This window comes from Ochotona princeps, chromosome 13 (genome assembly GCF_030435755.1).
Source record: "Ochotona princeps isolate mOchPri1 chromosome 13, mOchPri1.hap1, whole genome shotgun sequence".
Lineage (NCBI taxonomy): Eukaryota > Metazoa > Chordata > Mammalia > Lagomorpha > Ochotonidae > Ochotona > Ochotona princeps.
The window spans coordinates 24,731,381-24,742,722 of NC_080844.1; the positions used below are offsets into that span (position 1 = coordinate 24,731,381).

Consider the following 11,342-nt stretch of genomic DNA (forward strand, 5'->3'; position numbering starts at 1 on the left):
GTGGATTTTATGCCCTGAGAAGTGATCCTGAGAGGTTTATGGACATATTTCGAGTTTCTCACTCTATCAACCTAGAAGTGAAGGATATTTCAAAATCTTTTAAAATCACTGGTAAGAAAAGCCAAGCAGGGCCTGGTACGGTAGCCTGGTGGCTAATTCCTCATTTTACATGCCCTGGGATCCCATATGGGTGCCGCTTCATATCCCATCTGCTTCACTTCCCATCAAGCTCCCTGCCTGTGGCCTGGGAAAACAGTCGAGGATGGCCCAAAGCCTTGGGACCCTGCAGCTGCGTAGGAGGCCCAGAAGAAACTCCTGCATTCAGAATGGCTCAGCTCTGGCCATTGCAGCCGTTTGGGGAATGAATCAGCAGATGGAAGTTTCCCCTTCTCTGGTAAATCTAACTTTCCAATAAAAATAAGTAAATAAATCTTTGGCTTTTTTTTTTTTTTTTAGTAACAAAATGATGTTTTAGTGTTTGCTTAGCAAATGCAGAAGCATAATTATAAAGTGTTTCATGTGTGCATAATCTATGATATACATGTATCTAGTCTTTCAAGTCACTTTCAGATTATCTTCTAAGTAAAATATTTATTTATTTTTAAACTAACAAAATACTCCATTCTGGATAGATAAGGACAAAAACAGGGTCTCTGAAGACTCTGTACAATACCCTTTCACCAATTCTGTTTTTCCAGTCTTCACCTCTGCCTGAATTCTCCTACTCTACATAGGCTAATGCTAAGAACAGAGTTGACTGTAGAAGAACAAGGTAACTCATAAGAATTCTGTGTATGTAATACACAGACATAGCCTATATTAAACAAGGAGTTTCAGCAAGTTTAATACGCAAGTTATTTCCAAATATTAAAATGTAACTCATATGACTATACCAGAATATAGAATCAAAACTGGCACTGTTTGTCCATTTGGTGGACTTTTTCACAGATTTTTCAAAAGGAGTATTATAAGTTTTTTAAAAAACTTATAAACCTTTTTGGGAAGTTGTATTAACTCTCCTTGTGAGACATTTTCCTGAGCAAGAACTTATCAATGTCATGAAAATATCAAAGTTGGGTTATGAAATGTTTCCTTACATTTAAGTTTTATCATCAGTTGTCACAGAAGGAAAATACATTTTAACCTAATGTGTGCATCAATCAAAGTAATGCTGATAGATTAATACTTGTTCAAATCAGGAGGCAGGATTCATGCTTAACTTTTTGCCTTTTGAGGAAATTCATGGAAAGAGGATAAAGTGATGTTCTGACAACTTGGAAATTCTTAGGAACCCCGGATCTTACCTTTCCAAGAGCAGGACCTGATCTATGAGCAGGAGATTATTTTGATTAAAAATGAATGTCTATCCTAATCTAGTATTTGGAGTCAAGAATTACATGTTTCAGGGGCTGGCATTGGGGAGCAGAGGGTTAAGACTCCGCTTACGATGCAGCATCTCCTCCGAGTTCTGGTTTGGTCTTGGCTGCTCTGCTTCCAATCCAGCTCCCCACTAAACATGCTCTGGAAAGTGCCGAGTGCTCCCATCTATATGGGAGGCCTGGATGAAGCTCCTGGCTTCAGTGTGGCCCAACCACACTGTAACAGCCATTTGTCACTTGGTTGTTCAAATAAGCAAACATAAAGATCTCTTTGGAAAAGAATGATGTTTAAATGATGAAAAACATGTAAAAAAAAGCAGAAGAACATAAAAGGTTAACAGTGTTCTTAGTAAGACGTGTCTTTATGCTTCTCTTCATTTCCTACGTTGACGTTTTAAAAATACTCAATAAAGGAAATCAACATTTTAAGGGCTATGCTAGATAAGGTTGAATTGATTTTTGCACCCTGCATTTTCACATTGTGTATGTATATAATTTTTAATAGAAAGCAATATAAATTTCTATTTTGAAAGATTTGGACTTTTATGTACATTATTCTTATCACCTAGGTAATTCATGTTCAAAGAAAAGAGTACAAGGAAAGGCACTGTAAAACTCTTGGGCATGTAAATTTTTTTTTTTTTTTTTGCTTCAGGCTCTTGGTAGTTTTGAGAATAATTTGAATGTGATTTTGTCCTTCCAGATTGGCATAGTGAATCAACCTTTAAGCAGGCATTATGCACAAATTAAAACAGTAATTTGCAAAAAAAATAATAATGGCTATAAAGCATGTTTTCAAAATATCCTGCTAACAGATAAACTTGCACTTGACTGGACTTTCCTGTCCCAGACACGGAGCCATACCTGTCATCCAGTCGATCCAGTAACCCACCAGTGATTCTTCGAGCTTGAGCAGGAGACTCTAGATTTCCGCTTGATGTCTCGTTCTGCCAACCTGTAATTGAAGACATTTCCAGTTCCGCTTGCTGAACCCGTTTAAGAATAGCCTGTACTTTTTCTTCTGTCATTTCCTCAGACTCTACGCCTTCTTCAAGTTCAATGTCCTCAAATAGAGATTTGAGTTTTTCTTCCGTCATCTCCTCAACAGGGCCAGATTTTCCTTCCTCCTGCTGCTCAGCAGAGCTTACTGCTGCTTGGCTAGTCTGTGTCAATGGCTCTGCTGGGTTAGCCTCTGTGGGGACCCCAGGCAAGCTTCCAAGGCATTGAGGATACTCACTCAGACACACATCCTCCAACTGGGTCTCATCTACATCCACTGCTTCGGGCATTTCTGTTAAAGGCACTGAGTCTTCCAGTCTGCTGTCTTCTAAGGAAGTGTCTTCTGCAGTTACGACTGGAGGTCCATCTGCTGAATGCTCTACGTTCCCTTGGGAAGGCACTAGCCCATCGCTCAGTCTACTGGGGGTCCTAAGGGGCGACTCTATGCTAGATATATCACTAAAGTAATCATCTTGCTGCAAAGGGGTGGGTGGTGTGTAGTGCAAGCCTGTGGGGGTTTCCAGCTCCACTTGAAGGGAAGGATAACCTATGGAAGACAGTACAGTTGGACTGACTGGAATGAATCAGAATACATCAAACAAAAACACATGGAATGACACGGTTTATCAGGCATGAAAATGTATGATGAAATACAGAATGTTGACAAACTTACTGATTTAGTTCAATTAAATGTAATATAATGAAGTAACAAGCCTAATGCAAACTACAATAAAAGAATATTAACATCAATTTTATCAGTTTGGTCATTTTAATATAGCAACTTAAATATGCAGACTAATTTAATCCAACTTAAAGTTAGCTGTTACATAATATACATTTACTTTACAGTAACATTATCTTTCTACCTTTAGCATGCAAAAGTCATACTGTGGTAGACTGAATGCAGTAAGCCACAAAAAATCGATTAACAATGATTTAATTTAAAAGCTGTACATATGAGCAATACAATCCAATTCTAATTGTTTTACATGCAGTTTACAACAGAGAAAAATGAAGTTAATCTTTGGAAAGAGATGATTATTAGAGTTTAGAGCAATAGCACCAGGAAAAAGAACCTAAAAACATAAGAAAATGCTTTGAAAAGCAAACAGTAGAAAAGGTGTCCTATAAAGTTCTGCAGTGACATGTGACAGATGAAAAGCTGGAAGTGCACAAGGGTACCTCAAAAAGTTCATGGAAAAAGAAATTAGAAGCTTGTTTTGCTGCAAAAAAATGTAAAATCCACGCACATGCAAATTTTCAAAACGTTTCTACAAATTAAGTATCATGAAACAACTATACGTGGATTTTAAAATTATTTTGCATCAAAATAAACTTACCTTTTAATTCCCTTTTCCATGACATTTTCCAGGCACACTTGCAGATAGATGATTATCTTGGAGAAGTGGATGATGGAGTCTACTCTGAACCATGGACCAAATAACGAGAGAAAACAAGGTGATAGACAAAGAGGTGCAAATTTACTTGCAAAGAGCACTCTGAATGGTCATGACCACACTATGAAACACAGAGTTCATGAGCTAGTCCACCCAAAAGGGGGGGGGGAGGGGCAGAAGGGCTGGCTTCCAACACTGCTCTGTGGGCTACCAAAGCATTCTTTTGTTTCAGCAGAGAGCAAAGTCAACCATGGTCTGGTCATGGTGAGGAAAGAAGGTTTCAAAGCCCAGTGAAGAGGAGAGACAGGAGAAAAAGGCAACGGGGCACATTTTCTGAATTTATTGCTCTGTAAAACTAAAGTCGAATTGTCCCATCAGTCCAAAGTAAATTTCAACCAAGCTGCTCTTTCAGTTATGGTCACTCATAAACCAGAATGTTGTGGAAAGGTTAGCTAAAACTAGCTGGGGTTAATAAGGTGCATAAATGAGATTTGCTTCGTATATACATTCCTAAATTTCCTTAAGAAAATTTTAAGCAAGGAATATAAAATATGAAGACATAGCAAGAAAACACTTATACATTCACATTAATAATTCTAATTTTCAGATGTTAATAGATGTTCCTGAAAACCAAGTATTTCTGCTGTGTTCTACTGACTGCTTTATTAGAGGTGCTTTTCTTCATTTTTTTTCCCCCCGAGAATTAGAAGACTGCACACACTACCATTTGTCAGTAATTCAAAATTGAAAGAACAGTGATCAGTATCTAGTACAAAAGCCTTTACCGCGGTATGGCTTCATCTGTAAAACAAAATCCTGAAGTCATTTCCCCTACAAGGTTCTACGGCATTTATAAACACTTCTGACCTTCTAGTAGCCATTAGCTTTGCTACGGGAGGAATAGGTATACTCTCGATTTTCTGTTGTCATCTACTGTGGTAAGCACAAAGCAAGAACCTGAGCTCTTCCCACATCACATGTGCAGATTTAGAAATGAATGACTCAGGACACCTTCACCAGGGTAAAAGTGGAAAAATTTGATATTTTTCAAAATTTGGGACAGTACAGAAGTCTCCCTAGTTCCTCTCTGTGCTTCCTTGCTGCCATTGGGTTTTCTACTTCATACTCATTGTAGGGATTAACTTCCATTTGTGAAGGCAACGCAAGACACTCTTGCTATGGTAAAATAATCTTATGTTTTTCTCAATATGTTGATTAAAAACCCCAAAATCATAGAAATTAAGTCAAAGTGAAAAAAATTATATTTGTGACATCTGTGCTGAACAATGTTAAAGTTCAGCTGCCTTTTTAAATATAATAGGTTACATCAGTATTTTTTTTACAAAGAAAAGCAACAGTGTTTATAAAGTTAAAACTAAATGAATAATGAAAACAATTGTGTGATACACTAGAAATTTTTTAGTACATATTTAAATATTCCATTCCTGGACAATAATTTACCATTTTATCCTAATTTCTATAATACATGCTGAAAGTTGATTCAGTATCTTATTTGCTGAAAGTGGATCACAATTTAGTTTTGCAGGTGTGAATAAGAAATTACCAGGTTTTTTAGGTTAACATAAAAATTTGATAAAAGTATTTTCTAGATTTTAAATCGTCTTTTGGTGGGTTACACAGAATATTAAAAACAGCAAATCTTCTGGGTAATGGGTTTTCATGGCACATTGCTAACGTTCTAAGCTACAGAAACACTGACCAAATTTGCTCTGCTCTCAGAGTGCTTATTTGCAGACCTTGGTAGAGAAAATGCTGAGAAAATGAGAAATTAAATCAAGCCAATCATAACATAATATAGCTGGTTTGAAGCAACTGCCTTAACAGGCTGCAGTTTCAAATTTTATCAAGCGATTACATAAATATGAACATTAAAGTCAATTACCATCAACGGAGTCATGGAAAGCACTGTTCTCATCTGCAAAACTTCTGGTGCCTGAAATATTGCCATAATCAAATATTGGTCCTTCTAGCAGAGTCACTATATCTATTCGATTAATTTTTGTCAAGACCGAAGTTAAGGCATCAGCTGAAAAGGAGAAAAAATAACGGTTGAAAACCCAGTTGAATTTCTTTCTTCCAGCCAGCGCAACATCCACTAGGACAGGCCTTCTGTAGCTTTCTTGGCATTTCGGCTTGTCCTCATTCTAGCTCAGCACCAACTATCCCCAGCACACAGACCCCTCACTGCAACAGGCAGGAAGGTAAGGTCTCACAATCACATTGTCAAGCTCAGGTCAGAACGGCATCCGTTCTACTCTAACAGAGCAGATGGCCTTAGAAAGTTGGACAACTTTTAGCTTTAAGAGAATCCAATAAAACTTTCAACACATTCCTTTCCTTTTAGGATGTCAAAATAGGTTCTCCTCCTATTTGATGGTTAACATTGTAATGATCCACCAAGGTCAGGCTGACCCACAGTAATTGGTTCCAGATTGTTGTGGCTTGGTGTGTGCTAAAGGATATCACCATTCATATCCAACCGGTTCCAACCCAGCCCTACTAAGGCATCCTCTTCCATCACAAATGAAGCTGCATGAAACTGTTTGCCTTAATACAGTTCTTGCCCTCCTTTCTGCACCTTGCATTTCTACCTCTGGTCACAGCAGTAACAGTTGAGTGTTTTTGATGACCATTCCATGATTTAACAGCTAGAATTTTGTTTTCATTTTTGATAGTCACAGAAAGAATGACAGACTAAAAGTAAAAAAAAAAAAAAAAAATTCCTCACTGCTTGCTTTCCAAAACCTTTCTAAGAGAAGTTTAAACACTTATACAAGTAAAACCTTAAAAACCTTGCTGTTATTTTATATTTATCTGTTTTTACTTCTCTATATTTGAACAGATTGAAAGTGGGTTCATTAACTTTTGAAAGTAAAAGGTAATGTAACATTAGCATACTTGTCGCATTTTTTCCGTCTCTGGTAACCCATTTTTTTAATAACATGAAGCTCTGGGAAATTAAAGAATTTGGATTTTCCACACGTATTTGATTGATCTCATCCACAGAAAAATTGAGTTCCCTTGCCAGTTCTGCAAAAAGAAAGAGAATTACGAAGATTGCATATTCTACTTTCACTACATACGTTTCATAAAAGTAATGTTCAAGTGCTACAAAACCAGACATCTTACAGAAAAATCCAAGGACCACCTTGCGCATTAATCCCCATATACTGGATGTCACAACAAAGCAGTAATCATACTCAGGCTGTGACGTATTCCACTGAAGTAATTCCTTAGGAATCAGTCTTATTAGAGATGATTGCATGAAGATGCATTGTCTTTATAAAGATTATGTTGATGGATCCCTTAAATTGAACCAAGTTTTATAGTTTAAATAAATTGCACATGTGGATAGATACTGGGATTATCTGTTCAATTGGTTAGCTGGCCGAGTTTCCTCTGAGCAGCCTCCCTGACATGCCTTTCACTCACATAGTCCACCTGCACACCTTCAAGTTTCATGAACTCCAATGGGGAGGCTAACTGATGACTCCAGGCCAGAGAGACGTAGGTAGCATATAGTCACTTTGTGTGCAAAATAAAGGGGAGATAGCTTTCTGCCCGTGTTGGTGCAAGCACTCCTACATTCAATCTTTTAAATGCACAGTATCCTTGGAAAGATACACAGGATCTGAGTATTCCTGGCTACCTCAGGAGAGGGAGACTCACATGTCATTGTAAATTGTTGTCTACCCTCATAGGTGTGTGATTGTAAAAACACTCCAATAGAAAAGGTATTGGCCAAGATTCTACTCCCTGTAAGGAGTACTTCCAGCTGTTTAGAAAAATGAGTTCAGAGGCTTAAAAAGTCCCTATGCTTGACCAAGTGATTCACTTCTAGAAACCTATTCTGACAATACCTAAAGACTGTATAAAGTGATTTGACACTGCGGCCTTTTACTACTGAGTAACTGAAGATGATCTACAAGTTGAACTCAAAGAGAAAAGTTAATTTTGGACAGTGGCTTACAAACTATGTTGATCATGACCTATGGTTAGAAATATATTGTGTAACGGTATTTATATAAATAAAGCCATAGCATCCTGAAGAAAAATGTAATATTACTTTATGTAATTTATAGGCATTTTCCTTTATATTCCACTTAGTAGCATAAATTTATTTCATGATTCATTAGTGCCTTGGAACCCATACTTAGAAAAATACCATAATCTTCATCCGTTAGCTCTGCTCTTTATCCAACAGTCAACATCAGAGGACATTTAATTTTGTAGAAAATGATATGATTTGTTACAAATAAAAAAGCAGACTATTACATAGTATACATAGAATAAAATGGTTCTATAGAAAATGCAAAGCACAGTTTGGATGTTTTTTTGAAGGAGAGACTTAAAGTTACTTAAATGTAAGCATATACTAATTCCCAATCAGATAGATATATTTTTAAAAGATCTTCAACTCTCTGCATGTTAAGAAACAATACTCTTACTGCCCAACAAATCTGCATGACAAAACTGCATCTACAGTCCAGTAATGTAAAATCATACCAATGTTAAGAATTTACTGTGACAAAGTTACAGATACTATGTATGCTATCCAAACAAAATCAACACTTGCTTCAGTTGTTTTTAGATTACAGTGTACAGTGTTAAAATACAAATATTAACTTAATAATGTTTGTCAGCAAATATGTGATTCTCTCTCAACTGACTGCCAACAATTACCCAACCTGTCTAGTCAGTGCTCCACTGGGTTCCTGCTCACTGGCAGTGAACCTAAGAGAAGGGAATTAGAGGAGGAAGTGAGGCTTGAACAAGTGGTAGAGGTGGTGGGGATGACGACGTAGGGGAACAGGGGCAGTTAGTGGAAAAACATTTAGATAACTTGGTTTTCCATTACATTTCCACTTCAATAACAGAATTATAGGGAATATATATTGCTGATGGAATGCAAGATGACTTTAGTTATGACTGATGAACATAGTTTTAAGTTTTATGGCTTTTGGCTATACACAGAGTATACACAATTTTTAAAAAATGGTGGTGGTGGTGGAGGTTGATGCAGCGATTACAACACTGCTTGGACAGCCCACAGCCCAGAGTGTCTATCAGAGTGCCCAGGTTAGAGGTCAGCTCCAGTTCCAATTCCAGCTTTTGGCTGGTGTGTACTCTGGGAGACAGCAGGTGGTGGCCCAAGTACTGTGGTACCTGCCACCCATGAGGGAAACCCAGACTGAGCTCTGGGTTTCTGGCTTTGGCCTGGCCCAGTCATGCCTGATGTTGGCTTTTGGAGAATGAAATAGTGGACAGAAGATCCGCTTGTCTCCCTGCCTTTCAAATAACAAGAAAAAGAAAGGAAAAATAACACGATCTATAAAACTTCACACTTTCTGCTTCATGTGAGGTAGTGTTTAGTTACAAAGCTGAATTGTTGACATAGCCTCTCATCTTTATCCTCAATGAAATGAATCAAGTCAAATATTCCTTTTCTACACCCTGAACATATATGGTTTTCTTCATTCACTGAACTGCTTTTTTGGATTGAACATGCAAGTATTAATTTGCATTCTGTTTTAAAATTATCTCTAAGAAGTTTATTTGAAAGAGTTACAATGTGAGAGGGAGAGAAACATTTTCCATACTCTGATTTACTCCCCAAATGACCATGGTGGCTGGGGCTGGGCCAGATCAAAGCCAGAGGCCTTGAACTCCATCCAGACCTCCCCATGTGGGTGGTTATCTTCTGCTGCATTCCCAAGCATATTCACAAGGATCTGGACCAGAAGTGGAACAGCCTGGACTTGAACTGACACTCACATAAGAATGCCAGTGTTGTAGGTGCTGTCTTCACTTACTATGCCACAACACCAGCACCATTAAAAAAAATTCAAAATTCAAACTTACTATCATTCCTCTGCTTTCTGGTTAATATAAATATTACAAATAATCTGAATTTTCTATTAAAAATAAAAATGTCCTTCAATCAAATATTTGTCCAAAAAGTAATTTTATTTAAAGTTTAAAAGCACCAGATGGATAATGCAACACACTGCTCGTGTACAAAGGTACTTCAGAAGGTTTCTGGAAAAACTGAATCAGCAGGAAAGTTCATTCTGATGCAAAAAATGTAGAAGACATGCAGTTTTTCATAATGTTTATTCTATGAACTTTAAGTGTATTTTTTTTCATTTGGGAGGCAGAGCAACAGGGAGATAGAGAGCGAGAGATCTCTTCTATCTGCTAGGTCACTCTCTGAATTGTTGCAACAGCCAGGGCAGGGTTAGGGCTAGGCCAGGAACCAGGAGTTCTATCCAGGCCTCCCATGTGGGTGGCCAGATGTGACTGCTTGTGGAGCTGTGTGCTGCCTCCCAGTAGCAAGAAGTTGAATCTGCAGCAGAGGTGGGATTTGATCCCAGGCACTCTGATAGCAGTTACGGGTGTCCCAGTGGCGGCTTAGCGTGCCATGCCACGATGTCAGCCCCTTCCATGAATACTTTGAAGACTCCTTATATATCATAGCAAGTGTGAATATGACTCCCAAATGATTAAAATTGGTTTTCAACAGTTGTGAAGAGTAATGCTCTGAGGATGTAAGTTACAGGACTGAGTTGTGCTTTATGGGACAAAGTAACTTGCTGTCGGGTAAACGTTCATTCTCTCCAACCAGAAGCGGCATTATGAAGAAAGCTGCTACATGTGAAGTAAGACTGAAAGTAAGACTGCTGCATACTAGTCCTTAGTGTGCAGGTTCACATAAAGCTCTGGAAAAACACAGCCGATGAACGTCCACGTAGATGGGACTGTGGGGGATGCAAATGCCTTGTCTTGATTGCTGGTTTATAAAAACATTTACAGTTAACTGTTTGTGTATAAACAACACGATCAAGAAGTAACGCTTGTTTCATTTGGGCATGGGCACACTTACCTGTCCAACTAAGTCCCAGGTGATCGGCTACTATTGCCATCCTGATATCTGTCCGTTCACAGGGACTCTGTGGACCTACGATTTACAATTTCTTAATTAAAATAATCATCAAGAAAGACACCATCCTGGAAAATTGCTTTTAGCAGTACTCAGATTTTACAGAGACACTAATGCTAACACTGTACACTGAAATGTGTCCTAATCACCTACATGAACACCGCTTTCCACATGGCTCACGTGTTGTTCACCTGCGTCAGGCCAATGTCAGACTACATGGATGCTCAATGTAATGGGGTTGAACATGCTGACAAGCTAGCTACTTCACGACAGGTACAGAGTTGTGTTGGTGAAGACACCATGATGGGATTTCAACAGGTGTGCTTGGCTTCCACAGAATCATACCCATTAGCACATGAGAGAGAGAGAGAAAAAAAACAAAAGTTGTTCATCTTCAATGACACCAATCTCTTCAGCATGCTCCCCCTCGCTGTCTACCGTGTATTGGATTCAAAGGAAGGAAGAAGAGTAGGTAAGACAGCACACACAGATGACAATGACAGAATGAGCAACTATGGTTAAGTCACTTCACAGGCAATCACGACAGGTCATGCACTAGGGTCTACGAGTTGGCAAGTGTTTACAAACTACGCTCCTTCTCCAGGA

The 11,342-nt window shown here is 38.3% G+C and overlaps 1 protein-coding gene across 5 annotated transcripts in view; it reads right to left on the minus strand.

Annotated features, from left to right (window-relative positions):
* The window catches only part of ANK3 (ankyrin 3), a 617,522-nt gene that overhangs the window by 22,094 nt on the left and 584,086 nt on the right, over window positions 1–11,342 (minus strand). For 2 of the 5 annotated variants that reach the window (XM_058671967.1, XM_058671971.1), the window contains 4 exons: window positions 10,680–10,754; window positions 6,695–6,826; window positions 5,679–5,822; window positions 2,244–2,334 (listed from right to left, as the gene is read on the minus strand). In XM_058671967.1, coding sequence (XP_058527950.1) covers window positions 2,244–2,334; window positions 5,679–5,822; window positions 6,695–6,826; window positions 10,680–10,754 — 442 coding nt within the window. Of the gene's footprint in view, window positions 1–2,243; window positions 2,926–5,678; window positions 5,823–6,694; window positions 6,827–10,679; window positions 10,755–11,342 lie in introns of all 5 variants that reach the window. The other 3 variants (XM_058671969.1, XM_058671968.1, XM_058671970.1) reach the window with 2 other exon arrangements.